This window comes from Megalopta genalis, chromosome 9, assembly GCF_051020955.1.
Source record: "Megalopta genalis isolate 19385.01 chromosome 9, iyMegGena1_principal, whole genome shotgun sequence".
Classification (NCBI taxonomy): Eukaryota; Metazoa; Arthropoda; class Insecta; order Hymenoptera; family Halictidae; genus Megalopta; species Megalopta genalis.
In genome coordinates, this window is record NC_135021.1 from 10,996,465 (window position 1) to 11,018,485 (window position 22,021).

The window sequence follows — 22,021 nt, forward strand, 5'->3', positions numbered from 1 at the left end:
GTTTTTCATTGAACAAATCGGCAATTACTTAGTTGCCAACCCAATAGATCGGTAGCTCGAAGAAAAGCGGACAAACGAGAATCGCGAGAACATTTCTCTCCGCAGAGGATTCGATTCTTTCGTCGACTGTTCGTCGCGAAGGTTCGCGGCGTGGTAAGAGCATCGCGGTATTAACTAAACGTCATCGAATTAACGAAAGCGAGCGTGTCTTCGGGCACGTATCTTCCGACAACGGGGATTAAAAATACCCGGGGTGCGTGGAGTCGCGTCGCGTCGAGCCGCGGCGAGGAAAGATAAACGCGCGCAGATTAATTCGTCGCCAGTGAAAACATTCGAGTCGTCGTTGCCGCTGCTGCTGGCCGTCGTCGACAACGACGACGACGATGACGATCGCGACAGCCCGTTTTCTCGCGAGATATTAAACGCGGAGGCTCCTCCGGCACACGTTTTGTCAGCGATAAACCGGTTGACTTTCGACGCCTCCGGGACCGAGATAAACTTCTTCCCAATAAAATTCACTTTAGACGCAGCCGTCCTCATCGCCGCCGCGGAACCAGACAAACAACGTCGCTACCATTCATAAGCTGCCATTTCGACGGCCGTATGTATGTATCTTCTGCATCAAGCCCGAACTGGCTGGATGTTTTAATGAAATCTGCCTGCTCGATGAATCGGCGACAGTGTACACTCCGATTGAACGGTAACTTCTCGCATGTACTGTTTATTTCAGCGCCACGGTGCAACGTCTTTCTCGTTGTTTCGACCGTCAACGGGATTTTTATTGCCCTACCATCTGGTTTTCTTCAAATTAACTTTCGCTTCGGGCTGGCAATAACCGGCAAATTGCACCTCTTCGGCTTAGCGAGACAATATCTTTAGAATTGCTTAGAATCATTGCCGTCTTTTACCGGCAATAAAGTAATCACAGCACTTAGGCGCGTTAGGGTACCGCACACCTCATTAGCAGCCAAATTTCGGTTTACAGCAAGCCCGCCAATTCCCACCATTTGGGCCACTCAAGTTGTGTTCGAGGATTATGAAAACCAAGAAGCAATTTGCATTTTCTCCCAGTCTACCGCAGTTACTTTGAGTCTGTTCTACGGTGGCCCCAGCCTACGTTAGTCTTCTAATCGGCCAGCCTGTTTTTAGTCTTTCAACCGTAGACCATCGAGTTTAGTTCGTTTCATAGCGCTTCGAATTCGATCTTCAAGGTTAAAACTCGACACGACAAAGTTCAATTCGAACAATGAACTATCGTTCAATTTCGATATCCCTGCAGTTCAACTGTAGATACAGTAAATTCTCCCTAATCGACGCTCAGATTGTACACAAAAATGGACGATTTGGTAAGAGAAGATACGATTATTCGAGCTTGCGGCTCGTTTTTACAGTTATTGAGAATAAAAACGAGGCACGAATAATCGTACCTCCTCTTATTTTCCCGCTAATCGTCATTGCCAACTTAAGTGTACGCTCAGTTTTGAGAGTAGCCGAGCTCAATGTTCAGCGAAGGTGTCGTAAAGTAACAGAAAGGGTCGAATCGGTAGTTTGAAATAAACAGGTATATTTTAAAAGTATGACGAAGAAGATTCTAACAACGAACACTAACGAGATTCTAATGACGGAAGGTGAAATTCTAATGCGATCTTCGACGGTCCGCTGAAACGTGGAGGTATAAAAACCGTCCCCTAAAATGTATTAAAATAGTGGGTCTCCAGGCCCAACAATTAGAGATAACCTAATGGGATTGAGACAGTGGGGATGGTTTTACAGTCGGATACCAAGAACGGTGGTGCCGCGAACAATGACATCCGTTGTACCCCATGGAAATTACGGGAAATAAACAATCGAGCCCCGTTTGCGCTCTGTGCGGGCCTAGGCCACTTCAAGTGCTATTGAGAGCGGTACAGTTATGCTGACTTTCCCAGGAAAGCCAGCCGATACCCTTCGGCTACACCCGAATCATAAACTAATAAATTCGACAAACGGGCACTAAAGAGACCCTAAGAAAGGCATCGTCCAAATCGATCGTATCATAAATCCAAACAGTAAAATGAGCCGCTGTGCGACAAGCATACGCGTCGCGCGAAGGCATGCGATACAAAAATAATACACAATCGAAATTTCATGCTCTGTACGTTAAAAAGAATAGTTTAATTTTAAAGTTAAGGTAATCGCGAATGCAAAGGGTTAATAAATGTTGTTGTTGCTGATATGTGTATCGGCAACGGAAAAATTGTAATTAATTTCAATTTTAATACTCGGATTTTTTATTTTATTTAGGAACTTTTGCTAATATATTTTTTAACGTGCTCCTTTTCGATATGTTAGTTTTTATATGGACTTTAATGGAATATGTGAAAATATTGAATTCGATGTCAAAAACTGGAGAATGGCTAGATTACAATATTTAAATATTTAGTTTATTATATTTCCTGCACATAAGTTTAACTATTTATTTACTATTATATTTATTATTATATCTACTTTATATTTTTAATTATGTATACTACACTATTTCTTACTTTCTTTCTTTTGACTTTTTGTTTTTAATTTTAATTTTAATTGCACTTATGCGACGGCTATTCAAAATCTCTTTCTTCCTGTAACAAAGGATTATTTATCTGTATACATGAATAAAATTATTATTATTATTATTAAATATTTACACTCTGCGCTTCAAGTACTAAAGAAGAGAACGACGTCCACGTTTAACCAAGAAGACAAAATACAACGTCGCATCATATCATGTGTATGGAAAATAAAAAAACCATTTGCCAAATTAATGTTTGTTGTTTTTGTTCCACCTATCCGTCGAAATTCGACGATAACAAATGTCGAAGTGAATCCGAAAAGAAATGTATCGGCCGGTGCGCGATGATATTTCGTGCTCTATAATCGAGAACATTCGCGGTAATGCATCGGGAACAACAACGGCCGAGCAATAATTCAAACGGTGAAACAGCGAAACAGGAACAACGTGTAACGATCGCGGAGCAGCGAAGTCCTCGGGTCCGTTCTCCGGAAGCAATCGTCCGGTCCATCGGGAATTAATATGTATATCCGGCGATTTGTATGCAAAGCGGCAGAACGGGGCCGGTTTTTCGGGTAGACCGCCGCGTAAATAATTTTTCGAAATCGATGAACGTGTGGCGCGCCCTGCCCTGTATGCATTCGGTTCGAACCGACCCGCTGCCGCGCCGACAATTAATGGCCCGGCGCCAGATACAGCGATACGCCGGATCGATACGGACTTCCACTTTCTGTAGATCCCTCTGTCGATTATTCCCGTGACCGGAAAACGCGTAAAACATTTCATTTCTGGTGCGGCGAATGTTCGCGCGCGCGACGCTTCGCTCGGTGAACTTCGCTGTTCGAGCGTACACTTCGACGAAAATTATACGAGGTTCGGGTGAAAACAATTTTAACATTGTTGTTAATTAATATCACATGCGTATACATTTGCCGATAAAAGTTGAGAAACACAGATGCACACCCTTGGGTGTATGGCAAACGTTTTTGGAACGTGATCGAAATTTGCGTTGTGTCAACGAAAATATTTATTTTATTTTATTGCATTATTTTTCGATATTTTGTTACAATTTTTGAGATTTTATCTTTACTTTATTTTCATTTCTCCAGTTCTTGGATTGTGATCGAAATTTGTGCTGTGTCAACGGAGATATTAATTTCATTTTACTATAATTTTTCAATATTTTATTACAATTTTGTAATATTTCATCTTCATTTCACCTTCATTTTACCTTCATTTTATTTCCATTTTATTTGTATTTTATCTCTTTAGTTTAATCGCCTTTTTATCTATCGTACGCATTAAATAAAACAATATTGCAACTTAATACGTACTTTTGGTCTAATAAGACGTACATTTACTAAAATATCAGCGCAACACTCGTTAGTCTTTTTTAGATCTGGCTGTGTTAAAAATAGCATTTTTTCTAAGCATCCGAACCCAGACAGCATGGTGCATAGAAGAAGACACGTTTAGAACACACCTATGGAAGCCAGGAGCAAAAACCATGGGCGATCGAAAGGATCCAGGATGAATCAGGAGTAATCGACAAACAACCTGGATCGATTAGGGCAGTCTCGAGCGAGTCTGGTGCCGCGTGAAACGCCGCGAACCAGATCCCGAGCGAGGCAGAGCCGATCCGGCTAGGAAATCGCAGGTGTACACGGCTCGGGGAGCCGAACTGCAAAGGCCTGGCTACGTAATCGCGAGTTCGGGCCAAAGTCTAACAGACACGACACACCTCCGACCTTCCTATCGATCTGCGGCTGGAGGTTTTACGCGTCCTCTCCACCCTCCGCAGGCTCGTCGACCCTCACCGCCCTTGCTCACCATCTATCCTTCTCCCTCGTTCCCTCTCTCTCGCTCTTTCGTTTGGTCTCTCTTTCTCTCCCTATTTCGTTTGGTCTCTCCTTGTCTCTCGCTCGCCCTCGACGCCAAAGTCCTCGCGAGGAGGAAAAGCAACCGGCTAAAGCCTTCGTGCGAACGTTTCTCGGCCACCTTCAACCCCTCCGTCGAGCTTCTCCTTCTGTTCCGTTGCCCCGAACGTCTTTGTCTCGCCGCCTAGACCCCGAAGAAACAGGGGAGGAGCCAATATCGCTTCCTTACGCGATCCCGAGACACCTACGCGCCGTTACGCGGCTCGATCCGATTGAAACCGTGTCTCGCTGCTGCTCGCGGGAACGAGATCCCGCTAATTCGCACGGTCCAGAGAGAAGACGAAGGGGGCAGATGGAGTAGGACAGTAAGAAGAAACTTTATCGCTGGTTTACACGATTACACGGCTACACGATTTTTTGCGGATTTATTTCTGACGCGAGCTGGTCGACTACATCGTCGGGAATGTCTCAAAATAGTCTCGATATGATACCCTCATAATTCTTTATAATTGTTCTCAAATAATTCTCAACATGAAACCGAAAATAATATGGCGGTCGTAAAGAGTTATTCTTCTTGAGTAAGCTTTCAAGCAATTGTTTCAATAAAAATATTTGTTGACTTATTTTACACGATCTTAACGAATTTAGAACGAGCAGGAAGCGATACAAAGGGCGATATAAAGGGATTCAAGGTCAACTGTTTGACCTTGAAAAATCTTGTTGAGCTTTATTAGCCTGGTTGTGGTATTTATTATTTATATTATAATATATTTATAATATATTATCACATATATATAGAATATATTATTATATATAATTGATAGAATATAGAATAATAATATATAATAACAACAACATATAATGTATATAATATATAAAATAATTTTTATCAACCCTTATATAAGCGATAATACTATCTGTGTATAATTCTTATTTTGTTTTTCCCTACGTATTACCTTCTCTTGTCCTAAAGCAGGGGTGTCAAACTCGCGGCCCGAGATGAACATTTTTGCGGCCCAGTCAATATATCCGACGCAAAGTAAAAATAAAATAGAAATGTGAATTAGAAATTCTGAAAGTAGTCTCGGACAATAAAATTTCTCCCGAAATAGGAAAGATAGTATCAGAGAAGAGAGATGTCAATTATCCGGACGTAAACAATAAATTAACTTTATATATGTTTATTACAATGTACTAGTCAAAATAAAAATATTTGTTTCTATGAACATTGATTTTTTTTTCGCGACCCACCTAAAGTTAAGCATTGTTTATTTGACCCAAGTTAGCTTTTCAGTTTGACGCCTCTGTCCTAAAGCCCCCCCCCCCCCGCGGATAAATGAACGACTGAAATGAAAGGAAAATTATAACACAGTGCGCGTTCAGAAACTTCCAGCGCCTACACTATTTCGTGTTCCATCCTCTGACCGCAGTCCAAGGTGCATAAAATCCGCGGCGTACTAATAATAAGTACTGTATTTCTGCGAGCGGTTCGAGTTCGAGGAAAACGCAGATTTCTTGAGCACGGTTCTCGCCGTTTCGCCGCAGATGGACGCGATAATATCGCCCGCGTCGACGCAGCACGACGCGTGCCTCTCCTTTCTCCGTTCGCTGTTTTGGTTCTGTTTCTGCCGCGTGGTCGATGTTGTTGCTGTCCGGTCGAGTGTTTCCGCCGTTCCCTGAGCCTCGCGACCACGTTTTACGACGCGATAAACCGTCGTCGTGTTGCTCGGCTAATTTCCAGCGTGACGAAAACGCGGTTCCGGCCGTGAATCCTCCCGAACCGACGGCCAGAAATATCAGCCGGGCGCCCATCGGCTGGCGAGACGGTTCAACCTGTTCGCCGGACGAGAGACCATCGTGTTCGAAAAATTGCTGTTCCCTTGATCAGAATATTGTGCTCGACGTCACAGCAGCGTCCCAAAATATATATATAAATATATAAAGTCAGAAGCGTGAACGTGTTCATCTAAAGTTAGACGTGTGAACGTGTACGTCTAAAGTCAGACGTGTGAACGTGTTCGTATAAAGTCAGAGATGTGAACGTGTTCGTATAAAGTCAGAGATGTGAACATGTTCGTATAAAGTCAGACGTGTGAACATGTTTGTAAAAAGTCAAAGGTGTGAACATGTTCGTATAAAGTCAGAAGTGTGAACATATTCGTACAAAATAAAAAGTATCAACATGTTCGTGCAATATAAAAAGTATGAACACGTTCGTGCAATATAAAAAGTATGAATATATTCATGCAACTTAAAATGTATAAATATATTCATGCAACTTAAAAGGTATGAACATGTTCGTGCGTATCATAAAGGATGAACATATTTGTACAATATCGTAAGGTATGAACATGTTCACAGAACATCAAAAGTATGCTCATATTCACGCAATCACACAAATATGAACATATTGATACAATATCGAATAGTACGAACATATTGGTACATTACCGTAAAGTATGAAAATGTTGCTACCGTATCGTAAAGTACGAAAATATCCGCACAATATCAAAAGTACAGACACAATCGTACAAAATCAGAGACAAGGTTTTAGTGTTGCAGTAACTGCTTTCGTTTCTTACACCTCGTAGACCGAACGAAGCCAGACTCATTCAATGAATCTCAATGGAAATTGATTCTGAAGTTCGATGGAAGAATTGTGTCACCCGTTCTATGTCTGTGATGTAACCAAAGTGTTGGGTCATCTATTATTCATTGAAACATAAGTATTTTAATATTAGAGCTCGCAGACCTGTCAAAATGACTAATTTCCGATTATTTCTATACAATTTGTGATATTATAAAAATGTTCCTATGTCAAATTTTCGGACAAACTTCTTCATGCTTTATAAATATCGTTATGCAAAATCAAAATTGCTTGAATCAATGCAATGGAAAGGAATCACGTAGAAACCAGTTTCTTTTATTGATCATTTTAAAAAGCTAAAAGTATCGCTTTGATGATCTTAAATTCTTGCAGTCAATTTATTCTTTTAAATTGTACTTGGCCGTTTTTGTCATAAATACACAAACTCCGGTTATAACAGAAATAGCACTGACTTTAAATAAGTCCTAATTTGTTATAAAACAAAGACGGAAGAAACCAATGTCATAAATGCATAAAATCCGCGGAGCAGTTACAACACAAATCGCGCTAACTTTAAACAAATGCAATTATGTCACTGTTATAAAACAATGCGCGTTAGCCGCGTTTAGGGTACGACAGTTCCAAAGACAGAAGAAATCAATCCGACTGTACTATAATACAGGATGTTTCTCCTAAAAGTAGGTCACCTAATTGCGTCTGCGGCTCAAACGCCGCAAGATTACGCACATCTGCGTACAAAATCGTGGACAGAAGCATTGAAAAATGGCATTCGGAAATTACACAACTAGCCGGGCAGATAATCAAGCGACGGTTTAGGTGTGACAGTGAAGAATCGAATGCGATAGCTCGATATCGGTCCACCGAATCCGCCGATAAGCGAACGGAATCGGCGCACAGTGCGTCGTTTATATGACCCTCCGGAACAAAAATCGTAACTTCTAAGCTAATCAATTCTCGACCAAAATGCCTGAAGAATTTGTCAAAGAAAATACAAAGACGCGTCGATTTGCACGAAAAGATTATATGATTTCATAATAAAGATTCTTGTCATCTTTATTTTTCATTGAACAAAATCTTTTACGCAGATTTTTATTAACACAATTTATTGTTAACCCAATACCGAGTAACTTTCGTCCGAAAGATGTTTTTCATTAATTCCGCGTTAGCGCCTGAAAATTCGTAGCGATCGTTTCGTACGTACGGGTTCGAAACCGATTATGGCTACGTATTTCGTTGAATAACTCGGGAGATCGCAACTTTTCGCAGAAGAAGTTTTCATAATATCAAAATGTACTATCCGACGAATATGCCGGAACAAGAATCCCAGGATATTTCGAGCAGTTTTTTCTCAAACCTTATCCAAAGCGTAGGAAAATAAATCGAACTTGATTACTTCATTTCGGCTGAATTATTACATTGCATATAAGTATTATAAAATTTCTATAGATTAATTACAATCATACGACGCCTGGCCATCGTTTTCTATAGAAATTACTTCGTACAGTGGCCTTTTGTTCCTAAGACGATGTAAACAAGCTGCGTTGTGGCTAACGTACCGTTTGATTTCCCTAATATCCGCTCGGAGAACTCGCTCGAAATGAATCTCTCGCTGAACATTTTGAACAATCCGTTGCCAAATACGATTATTTAGACATTTCAACACATCGCACACATGCTCTCGAATAGATACGAAGCGGCGACTTTTTTTAATTTTGTCCATCGACCGGCCGCCGCAGTGTGCGGCGGCCGCGATTTCTAAACTTTCCAGCTCCAGCGAGCCCGAGCAAGAGCCAGCGCCGAATAGGCGAGTCGGTAAAACAAGTCGCTAATAATAACGACATTATCTATCCGCGCGGCTATCTCTGTACGAGTCGGATCGCGACTCTGCATCCGCGATACCCCGCCACGAAAGTTAAATATATCTCGGCAGACACGGGGGCTATCGACAGAACGCCGAGAGTCGCCGAAATCTCGTTTAAAGCGTAGCCTAATAACGCGGCAAGGTCGGCCGAGGCGTATTTCGGTGCCTCGGATCGAGTCTTACGGGACTATCCGCGTGCGTGCCGGGGAATTACCGGTCCTCGAATCGCTGCTAATTACGTCGGCCCGTAAAGAGACGGAAACAACGAGTCCCTCGGACGAGAATTCGAAAGATCCCGCGCACGCTTTGTGCGGTTTCGCTCGGAATCGCACGCAATGCTTCCAATCTGATACCAAACTGCTGCGAAAGCGTTCGACGAGCCGGCTCTTGGAACCGCGGCTGCGGAAAACATCGTTTCGCAGTCATTTTTACGATTTAGCTAATTCTAGTCTGACGCGTTCGTAAGGTCAGTCCTTTTGCTACATCGCTGTTCTAATTCGATATTGAGATATTTGAAACGAAACGTGATTTGGAGATATTCTATTATTTTATAGCAAATAGTATTATTTGTGTGGTAAATAGTGCAGATAATAAAACATTTAAGTATAGTTCTCATTTCTTTTTCAATATATACTTTATATTCCTCAATATATTCAGCATTAAAATCACAAATATTTCGCATATTTCGACATACAAATTTTGCATAAAAATCCGCAGTCCAGTTATTATAAGCCTGCCGAGATTTATCATATTTTTTTCAAATAATTCCGGTTATCTCATTGTCCTTTCCTTTCCTTTTCACTCCGTATCGAATCGTTACAAACCTCTGTGCTTTTCCTTTTTTGTGATTGTATAACTAACTTCGCGTACAGTGGCCCACAAAAGTGTTCGTACACCTTTTGAAACGCAATAACTATTTTAAAGTTGAACTAAATGACTTGACTTTTTTTTTTTAGATGATAGAGGGACTAGTGTACTAGATGATGACTGAAACGCTTTCTTTTTTTTAATTTTGCCATCACTTGGAACGACAAAAGAATAAAAATCTCTCGTTTTTGAACTTTTTTAATCTGAGCCTATAACGAAAATTTAAGAAATGTCTTTCGTCGATCTCGTAGTGCGAACGTTGTTTGAATTTTCTATGTTGTTACGAGTTACAACAAATTAAAGATCGTAAGAATCGCAGTTTTATCACGATTTTGACCAAAAGTTATAAGAAATCTGTAGTTTTTAGAAAACTTCGACGTCTGTAGCTCGACTTTGTATTAACCGATTTCGATCAAATTTTCAGCACGCATATAAGTTACTGAGATCTGCGAAAGGCATTTTCTAAATTTTCGCTATAGACTCAGACAAAAAGTTCTTTTCATTCCAAGTAATACCAAAATTAAAAGAAAGCATTTCAGTCATCGTCTAGTAGACTAATTCCGCTGTCATCTAAAAAAAATTCAAATCATTTAGTTCGGCTTTACTGTTATTGAGTTACTGAGATCTACGAAAGGCATTTTTTTAAATTTTCGTTATAGACTCAGACAAAAAAGTTAAAAAACGAGGGTTTTCAATTTCTTCTTTTCATTCCAAGTAATAGCAAAATTAAAAGAAAGCATTTTAGTCATCGTCTAATAGACTAATTCCGCTGTCATCTAAAAAAAATTCAAATCATTTAGTTCGGCTTTACTGTTATTGAGTTACTGAGATCTACGAAAGGCATTTTTTTTAATTTTCGCTATAGACTCAGACAAAAAAGTTAAAAAACAAGAGTTCTTATTTTTTCTTTTCACTCCAAGTAATAGCAAAATTTAAAAAAAAAGCTTTCTAGCCATTGTTTAGTAGACCAGTCCCTCTATCATCCAAAAAAAAACTTCAACACGTATAGTTCACTTTTGAAAAAAGTTATTGCGTTTTAAAAGGTGTACGAACACTTTTGTGGGCCACTGTACATAAATAAAGGAACGATGTTGTGGCCTACCGATGTTTCATAATAAAACGACGAAAGAGCTGCGCACGTATAAATCGGCTCGATAAGAAGACGAGCGCCGGCGTCAAGGAAGCAGATCGAATGAAACAAACCTGACACGCGAGGATTCGAGTGGTCGGACGCGTCGGTCGCTCGGGTTAAAAAGCGAAAGAATCGATCGCGTAATCGACGAAGAGCGTTCGCTTCGCGGAGCAGAAAGTTGCGAATCGGCGGGACGCGCGCGTGTCAACGCGGCCGTTTATTTAGCGAGTGTTATTTAAGCAGCCGAACACGCGATAATCGTATCATTCAATTTCATTAGAGCTCGCGCTTTTTCCTGTGCCGCCCGTTATCGTCTGCTTACACGCTGGTCGACCGTCATCCTCCGTCTCCCGATTCTCCGTCGTCTGGCTCGTTCCGTCGCGAACCCGAAAACTCGCGAAGGGAAGACCTAGAATCCGATAGCTTCGATCTGTGCCGCGGCAAACGCGACTCTGTCGGAGATATCGATGTTTCGTGTGACGTATGATACGAAACGTGTCACGAAATTTCTATAAGAACGCTACCATTTTTAACAAGAGTGTAAACAATTTTGATAACGCAACGGAAGGAATACCAGAAAATAATTGAGGCACAATAGAAACCAGAAAATTAGTATGCAAAAAGGAAAAATATTGTTTATTTTTAGCATTATTATAATAACACACTTTGCATATTACAATTATAGCATGTACAATATAACTTATTGCAAAAAATGCAGAGAAATTTGTATAGGAACAGTTCCCTGAATTTATTTGAAAAACAAAATTTATTTGAGAAACTGTAATAAAATTTGAAATGGGATAAAATACAGAAAAACGCGTCGGAGGAACTAGTTAATGGTATAAAAAACAGAATATTCGAGCTAATTAAGGATAAAGGCGGTTATACTGGTTATTAACCTGTGAATTCAGTATTTTTTCAAATAAAAGGGAACTGTTCTTACACAAATTTCGCTACATTTCTGTGCAATAAATTGTATTATTTTAGTTATGCTAAAAATAAACAATGTTTTCTTCTTTTTGTATGTTAATTTTCTGCTTCTTCTTATGCCTCAATTATTTCCTAGCATTTTTTCTGTTATATTATCAAGATCATTTACATTTTTATCGATACTAGAATTACCAAATAAATTGAAATGACTGGTCTCTAACTTTTTCTCTTACAATTCCTGACATTATAAAAATGTTTCGGTGAGAAATTTTCAGACGAAAAAACTTCTTTATTCAGGCATTCATTATGATAGCTACCTATTATTATTATAATAATTACCAAACAAGTCAAAATGACTGGTTTCTAATTTTTTCTATTGTAATCCCTGACATTGTAAAAATGTTTCGATGAAAAATTTTCAAACGAACTTCTTTATTCAAGCATTTATCATAATAGAAATCATACGAAGCTTTAATGAATCCAATTTTGCCACTTTTATAAAACGATGTAAATTAATCACACGTTCGGGGCTCGGTAGTTCTACTGTTAAAAATGGTAGTAGCGTTCTTATAGAAATTCCGTGTACCGTAGTATCGGCGAATTTATAGTTACCGGCGAGGAGGCGCATCGAAAATATAAAATAAATCAGTCTCCGATCGGCGAGATGTAGAATATTAATGCGATACGCAGAGATCGCAGGAAATATTTATCGCGGCGCTCGGGTATTAAACACGTTATCGCCTATATTTCTCTCGCTGTTCGTGCTACGAAAGTGTCGGGTCGAGAGGAAAGTCCGTTCTGTTCGAATAAAAATCGAAAACTCGTAAATAGATCGGCGATCTCGCTAATGAAAAATCGTCGGAGTCAGCTGCGTGCAACTGTAGCCACATCTCGAGAACTCGTTCTTTCTTCAAATACTTTTCTTCGCGACGCTGTCATCTTCGAGCCAGACTTTTTATTTGCTTCGACCATTCTATATGTTGATTACAATTGTTTCCAAATTCTTTAAACATACAACTGGATTTAAATAAACATCGATTCACGTTGCTCCGACATTAAACCTGCCATTAAGTCAAGCCCTAAAAGTGACTAAGGTACGTTGCTTTATAACGATGAGAAAAAACAGTATAATAAATATAAATAAAGAAACCTTTTGCAATTTTGATTACAATGCATTCATAAATAAAGTAATTGATTCAATCGTTTTTTCATGCAATACGGTCCGGGCTGTTTATAAGAAAACTTTTGCATGTACTGGTTCGTGATAAAAGCGGTTCTTATCTTCGAACAAAAAATTAAAGCTTTAATTATAACATTTGTTTACTCTTTAATCATAGTGTGAACAAAACAATTTGACACTCTGCTATTTTTCAACCTCGAGGAAGCGTATAAATAATAAATAAATTAAGCAAAGAATAAAATACAGTCTCGACGGAAAGATCGACAGGACACAATGCCAGAATAGAATCTATTACATTATAAATAACTATTATGTAATAACGAAATGAAGCTACAAAACCGAAGACGCTACGTCGAACTCTGACTTTAACTTCCTATAGAAAAACTTGCAGCATTCTACCTCCGCTCATTTTTAAGACTCGTGTCGCTACTTTCGCGTCCTCCATATAGAAAACATTTCAAGATTTCTTTCTCCAGAAGTTGCAGGATTTTTCGGTCGCGATTCAATGTCCCTCCAATGTCGAGGTTCGGTTTGTCTCCTAGAGGAGCGAGTTTCAGCTAGCAGCTCGCAGTTCAAGCGACCGCAGTAATTTCAATTAGTCGATTAGTTAGCTCCGACGATCGAGAGCCTCGCGGACCTAAGCGATAGGAGACCCGATCCCAGTGTAGCCCCCGTTCCTCGGTTGGTGCTCGGTGCCTCGGCGTTCGATATCGCGGAAGCGGGCAAAGTATGCCGGATTCCTCGCATCGATGCTCGATAGAACGATGCGTGCGCGATACTCGGCCGATCGCGGCCGAGAATCCGAGCCCGCGTTTCGGCCGTTTCCGGCGCGGCTCGGCTCCGCGTCGCTCCGCTCCACCCCGCACCGCTCAGAGCGACGCGTGTAATCAAGTGGTATAAATAATTCCGACGCGCAGCCATGAGTCGGCCACCCGAGCGGAGCTCATTCCCCTGTTATGACACGTCGGAATCGGGACCACGCACAGTCGAACATTCGACGAGAAATGCTGGTCGGATTCGACTTTCGACGTTTCTACGAGCTGCTGAATTCTCGTTGTTACAGGTTCTTAGCATGCTTCATTTTTGTGTTGCGAAAGTACTACGTTCTTGTATGGTTCTTAGGCGGTTCAATTTTTATACGCTGCAAAGATACTTCGTTTTTATAATGTTGCACAGATACTTCGTTTTTATAAGTTGCAAAAGTAGTTCATTTTTTGTATGCTGTAGAGATACTTTATTTTTACAATATTGCAAGGATACGGCACTTTTGCAATATTACAAAGATACGACACTTTTACAATATTGCAAAGATGTGACACTTTTGCAATGTTACAAATGTAATTCAATATTTATATGCTGCAAAGATACTTCGTTTTTATAATGTTGCAAAGATACTTCGTTTTTATAGATTGCAAAAGTAGTTCATTTTTTGTATGCTGTAGAGATACTTTATTTTTACAATATTGTAAAGATTCGACACTTTTGCAATATTACAAAGATACAACACTTTTACAATATTGCAAAGATGTGACACTTTTGCAATGTTACAAATGTAATTCAATATTTATATGCTGCAAAGATACTTCGTTTTTATAATGTTGCAAAGATACTTTGTTTCTATAGGTTGCAAAAGTAGTTCATTTTTTGTATGCTGTAGAGATACTTTATTTTTACAATATTCCAAAGATACGGCACTTTTGCAATATTACAAAGATACGACACTTTTACGATATTGCAAAGATACTACAACTTTACAATGTTGCAAAGATGTGACACTTTTGCAATGTTACAAATGTAATTCAATATTTACATGCTGATAGATATGCAGATAGTTCGTTTTTATAATGTTGAAAAAGTAGTTTAATATTTATATGCTGTAGAGACACTTTACTTTTTACAATATTGCAAAGCTACGACATTTTTACAATATTGCAAAGATGCGACACTTAAATAATGTTGCAAAGACGTGTCATTTTTACAATGTTGCAAAGATGCTTCACCTTTACAATATTGCAAGGATACTTCATTTTTACAATGTCGCAAAGATGGTTCAATTTCTGTATGCTGCAAAGATGCTTCACTTTTGTGATGTTGCAAAGTTAGTTCATTTTTACAGTGTTGAAAAGAAACTTCACTTTTACAATATTGCAAGGATACTTTATTTTTACAATGTTCCAAAGAGGTGTTACTTTTACAAAGTTGCAAAGATGGTTCAATTTCTATATGATGCAAAGACACCACACTTTTACAATGTTGCAGATATATTTCACTTTTATATTGTTGCAAAGATACTTCATTTTTGCAATGTTGCAAAGATACTTTATTTTCGTAATGTTACAAAGATACTTCAGTTTTACAATATTACAAAAGCAGTTCAATTCATGAGACACCTTGTATAATTATCGATAATAATCGCTGAAACATATTAATATAAACAGATGAACTATCTTCGCAAGATATAAAAAGTAGAAACACCTTTGCAACATATCAGAACGAAGTACTCTTTCAGCATGCGAAATTCGATCCGCCTTTGCAACGCATAAAAATGAAGTATATCTTTGCAACAAATAAAAATTGTTCAGCCCGACCTTTCGTGGCAAACGCCACGTCCTTACGTGATGTTTCAAGATTATATCCTTATGACACGACTTAAATCCTTTCGACAATCCGAAAGAAATTGTTCGAGTAACTTGCATCATAAAAAAATCCGAAAAATAAAACAAGAACTCGTTGACATAATCCAACACCTTGTTCGATTAGGTCTAGAAGAATTCAACGACTTGCACGAAGATCTTGATGCTCTCGACGCGCGGTGTTACAAAAGCTCGAAATCAAGGTGAACATAAAAAACAGTGACGACTATAACTTTACAGTAAATGTATTCTATTTGCTGTTATAATTTGAATCTACAATTTATCGATTTACTAATATGTTAGTCAACAGTTCGTGCGATTGTTAGTGGTACAAAATGTTGTACTTACAACCAGGATCAAAATTCATTTTTAATGTTCAAAAAAACACACGCGCTTTACACTGTCCGCCTAGTACTGTCGCTCAACGCGCACGAGCAACGACTGCCTAACAAACTCGAAATTCGAAGTGCAATTACCATCCAGGTATAAAAGTACGAGTCGCTTCGTTTCTCCCACCACGCGGACGCATCATTAAAGGAACTAATCCGTAAGTGAAAACCTCCCCAACGACGACAACCTCGATTTTCTAGGATTTTGGCCATAATTTCAGGCTTTTATTGGGTGGGCAACTAAGTAATTACCGATTTCAGTTATAGATGTCTCTCACTCCCATTTTTATGATATCCGTAAATGTTATATTATAAAATTATTATTATTATTATTAACGGTGAATGTTAGCAACTGGACAAATTGAATGCAGCGGTCAAGGAAAAGCGACCAGAATTGGTCAATCGTTAAGGTGTCATTTTCCACCAGGACACGTATTTGTCCACTCGGCAAAAATTGATGGATATTGGTTGGGAATTGATGTTACACCCACCATATAGTCTTGATCTCGCGCCATCGGATTACCACTTATTTCGATTCCTGGACACAACTCCCCTCGTGATAAAACTTTTAATGATGATGACGCTGCAAAATCTCACTTAACACTTTATCGACCGCTAGCCTATTAATCGGCTTTTCGATTGCCAATGCTTATCGACCGATAGCCTATTAATCGACTTTTAGCTATCGACGGTTTTCGCTTCTTTACTGTTTTGTTAGTAGCTGACCTCCTGTATGCTGACCTCCCCATATCCTTATGAATTATAATTATAATAATTATATTATTATTTATTATTATTTTTAAAGGAATAAGCACAACACAATGAATAGCGAAAATTTAGCCGGTACTGGGAGCAAATGCGCGCGCGACTAAGCCAGTCCTTACTGAGTGGCAGCCTCAACCACGACCGGACGATAAAGTGTTAAGTTTTACAAAATTGCTGAACAAAGCAAGAATCCTTAGAAATTAGAATCGTTATAAACTAATCGTAATATCGTCGATAGCACAGTTTCGGGAATGGTCTGCCGTCAGAGGGTTGGTCGAGGAAGATCCGCACCGTGCAACAGAATGACGGAGGACTGAAAAGTGGAGAGCGAAAGAGCGTGTTCAATAATAATCTGTTGCATAATATGATGTATTACGTGCAATTATTAATTCTCGTACACATAACAACGTAACAAAAACTTATCAACGCCCATTCTTGCGGTGGAAATTGATTCTTCGGTTCTAAATTTCTTGTAAACAATTTGTTCAGTTCATTAAGTAAACGTGCAAGCGTGTACCATGGATGGTACACGTGGCACGGAACGTGTTAATGATGATGACGCTGCAAAATCTCACTTAACTCAGTCTTTTGGCCGAAAAGGATCAGACTTTCTACGAGCGTGGAATTTTCAAGTTGTCGGAGAGACGGCAAAAGGTGATCGAACAAAATGGAAAATACATTACAGATTAAACTTCGTTCCAAGTAAAAAAGAATTTTTGATTTCATTGAACAAATCGGCGATTACTTAGTTGCCAACCCAATGCATCGCTGTGCGACGCAACAAACTGTTCTGGTCTCAGGTTTTCGTGGCGAATACTCCGGCAACTCGTCCAGGAACAACTGGTTTGCAACAATGAGCTTGACGAGATGCTCGTGGAAAGCGGCTTCCCAGATGTTTACCATAGGAAAAACGAGAAGGAGCGAGGCGGACGTTATCGATTTGGTCCCGGTTAGGCCGTTGGCTCCGCGCTCCCGGCGTCCTCGGAGCGTCAAGATCGCATGCACACACGTAGAACAATAGATTGGCCGTCGTCTAACGGCATTCTGGCGGTCGGGACGACCGATAATAGGGGCATCCAGCGCGAGGCTCGCGGACATTCCGCGTTTCTCTGTCCCAGGCGCACCGGTTCCGTTGCACTAACGACCGGGGCGTTAGTCGGGAATCGGCTAGCCGTGGTCGTTTCGCCTTGCTCTGCAAGAGCAGACGGCGGCTCGGCGGAGTTCTCATCGAACCTTCCACACGATTCTTCCGTGAAAATCTCCCTGCGATCTTTCCTCTTCTCCCGAAAACGCTGTCAGATCACAGAAAACGTAATCACCGAACGTTTCCAATAAATCGTGCAATTTTTTAGATATTGTATCCCACGTGGCTAATTGTCGTTTGAAATGTAGCTGTTTCATTCTGATTTTATTTTACGTTTTCTACTCGCGGATAGCATGGCAACATCGTCAACAACTTCGGCTGCTGGATTTACGTTTACATAGACGTCTTTCTTGTTGGATTTCTATGGAGTTCATTCGGATAATAATAAACTATAAATATTTAACTGATAGAAAATAGCATCTTGCAACACTTGACCGTACATTGCAATTATCATGATAAATAATTCATTCACATTTAACTGTCTTTTACTTTTTCTTCTCTTGCGAAACGTTTTTTTTTTTTCACGCGACACTCACTAATTAACATTTACACCAAGCTCTCGATTCTCGATAAAATAATCTCGCATTTCCGACGAATTTTCTCGCGCGAAAATTCTCTCGAAATAAAATGCTATACAAATCATTTTTTTCCCGTTTTCTGTGCGTTCGTTAATAGGAAACTTGCAAATTGCTTTTAAAATTCGTCTTTCATTCGCTAAAATGAAAAAATATAAAACCGGTCATTGGTGTTAAGAAATCTGAGAAGTGTCGTCAAATAATTAGAAAATTATTTGGAAAACTTAGAAAACAATTTCCACCCTTTCGAAGGGCAAAATTATATTTCATCTATACTTCGTGGTAAAAAATAATACAGTAAAATAATGCACTAAAATAATATAGTAGGAACTCGATTAACCGAACTGAATTTTCCTCGATCTTTATTATTTAGATTTTTGATTATTCCAAGTATATATATATATATATATATATATATATATATATATATATATATATATTAGTGCATTATTTTACTGTATTATTTTTTAATATATATATATATATATATCGACGGAGGTTATGTCAAGGTCCTTCTATACTTTCGTTGTTGTTATATATATATGTTGTTATATATATATATATACTTGGAATAATTAAAAATCTAAATAATAAAGATCGAGGAAAATTCAGTTCGGTTAATCGAGTTCCTACTATATTATTTATATATATATATAACAACAACGAAAGTATAGAAGGACCTTGACATAACCTCCGTCGATCATGTTACACTATTGTTTCAATCATTTATCGAAAATCGAAAGAAATCATCTATAAATTTCGAATTCGGGTAATCGAGGTTCCGCTGTAAACTATTACAGTAGAAACAATTCGTAATTTTGTAACGTTTCAAGGTCGATCGTTCGAACCACGGTTCTCGATGTGTGGAACGCGTTCCCATCGGGCGTGGACACGGACGAAAATAAATCCCTCGCGTTTTCATCGGTTTCGTGGATAATTTTTATCGGACTACGGGAGAGAGAGAAGAGAAAGAGGAGAGAAGAGAAGCGAAGAGAGAGAGGAGAGAAGAGAAGCGAAGAGAGAGAGAGAGAGGAGAGGACTGCGTTATCCGGCGGCGATTCGCGCGCGTGCGAAGTCACCGACAGCCAGCTAGTAGATAAGAAACATTCACGAATCGATATCCTTTATCTGCGTGAACGGTGATCGCGGGGGTGGAAGCCTGCCGGCGGCGAACGGCGTCGTCGTTCCTCATTCGCCTAACTTCGATCCGCAACGCTCGTCAAAATCAGATAAAAACGGGGAAACGCTCGTTGCTGTGTGTACCGACATTCGAACTTTCGGCGGCGGACCATCGAACTAACTTTTGGTTCGATACATACCATTTGGAGGATTTTTTACGTAATTTTATTGCTGAGAACGATACCTTCTAAGCTGATCGAGATTTCGACGGAAATTATTACCGATTTTGTCTAGCATTTATTTGTCCTTTCTGCAAGTAATTTCTCGAATTTATTAACAGTTTAATAATAATGTAATTTGTAATTCGTCGTCTAAATTATTGCATTTTATTTGAGTTTAATTTATTGCATTTTATTTCAATTTAATTTACTGTATTTTATTTGAGATTCATTTATTGTATTTTATCTGAATTTGAATTATTGTATTTTGTTCTATTCTATATTATATTAAATTTGTATATTATTATATATTATATTATATTTATATACTATATTATATTATTTTATTATATTCATTCTGTTCTATTTTATTTCGTTTTCTTATTTTACTTTACTTTATTTTATTTTCTTGTTATATTCTACTTTTTGCAATGCGCAAGAAAATCAACAAAGTTCACCAATATTTCTCTAATTACGCAAAGTGTACTTTTTACTTCGAAGAGACAGCATTTATATATTTTCGGAAATTCGCTTTTTAAATAGTCGTTCCTAAAGTCACGGTATTCCTTTATTCTACATTTAAGAATAAATTGTTGTGCTATTACATTCGAGCTATAGTTTCGACAAATATTACCACACACAACTACGATATTTTTTCATTTATATATTATTATTTTTTATATATTTCTATATTATATATCATTAATTTTTCACATGTTGTTACACTAAATCCATTGCTTTAACTTCCAGGTATTTCGAAGGCCGTTCGCTTTCGGTACTCGACAGCAGGTCCAGCATTAAAAGTTCGCGAGACACGCGTGCCGTTAAATTAAATAGGCAGCGGCGAACGTCTCTGTCCATGGCGCACACCGTTCCCACTTCCTGTGTCCACGCACGCGAGAACTCGGCGACATTTACAACTACATTTCCCCGAGAATGGAGCCCGAACAAAATTTTCCTCGCACACGCCGATCATGATCGTTCGCCTTTCAATCGTATCGATTGTTTTGCCGTCCCGTTAATTCGACACCGAGTCGGATTGCAGAAACGCGAGACGGTCGGAGATCGAATCGATAGCTGACCAATTAGAGAGAACAGAAAGACACGTCCGTAAGTGTCTAGGAGGACTACCCTCGAGAATTTCGATCTAATCGGTGCTAATTCTGGTGTCCCGGAAAACGTCCGCTTCTTAATGGTTACATTATGCAGGCAGCGAAATAGTTGGAAGCTTCGCATTTAAATTTAGAAGTCAATTTTCCTTTATAATATCGATCGCGATGTAAATGTATTTGGTGGACAGGTTCTTTATTTTCACACCTACGCAATCGCGACCATCCTTAATTGTTATCTTGCTATCAGTAATTACTGTTGCTATTATTACCATACACTGTTCTTCTTAATATCGTTATTATACGCTCGTACTCGAAATGAAATTCAATTAAATAATAGACCGACTGGTAATAAAGAATCCGTTACAAGATAAAACAAAAATTATATCGTAAATTCGGATTTTCGATTTTTACAAACATCCACGGTCCAATCTTTCTCTTTTATTTCTACATTTTTGAAATTATTATCTGCCTACGAGTAAATTGATCAACTGATTGTTAATAATATCATTTCAGTGTTCATTCAGCGATTTTTTTTTTTTCGTGGCGATTATAATAATAATCACACTATTCAGAGTCTATTCAATCCGAGTCTATTTAGGTAAATCTGTTAACGCTAGGTTCACGGAACCCGTCAAAATGACAAGTCTAATGTTATTTTCTTTTTTTAAATTCAACTATCTTTTTAATGCACGATTACTCAGATTGCGAAGATACATTTACGAGTTGTTGATTCAATGTATCCGTTAGTTGTTCGAAAACAGAATAAATGAAAATCGCTATAAAACAGCTGCGTTCAGTTCTCCGTGAATCTAGCGTTAACCTTCTAGCGGTGAGCGAACTTTTTATAGCTTGTTTTGCCGAGTGATAAGACGTGAAATTGACGTGCGCCGTCAGTTGAAGGTTAAGTATTCATCCAGCGATTCGCACCAATTAGAATAATCACTCGCACTGTCTACCAGTTTGCATAACGATTCGAGTCTATCCAGGTGAATCTCTCGAAGTTGGCTCGCGGCGTTTCAGCCTTCTCATATCGGTTCATTCGTTCAACAAGATACTAATTTCCTCTTTGCATTAGAGT

The 22,021-nt window shown here is 38.9% G+C and overlaps 1 protein-coding gene across 9 annotated transcripts in view; it reads right to left on the reverse strand.

The window, feature by feature from the left end:
• The window catches only part of mam (neurogenic protein mastermind), a 522,803-nt gene that overhangs the window by 223,314 nt on the left and 277,468 nt on the right, over positions 1-22,021 (reverse strand). For 2 of the 9 annotated variants that reach the window (XM_076524426.1, XM_076524425.1), the window contains exon 1: positions 15,970-16,056. The exons of the other annotated variants lie outside the window; for them this stretch is intronic. In XM_076524426.1, coding sequence (XP_076380541.1) covers positions 15,970-15,988 — 19 coding nt within the window. In that variant the 5' untranslated portion in view covers positions 15,989-16,056. Of the gene's footprint in view, positions 1-15,969; positions 16,057-22,021 lie in introns of those variants that run through there. 9 annotated transcript variants of the gene reach the window in all.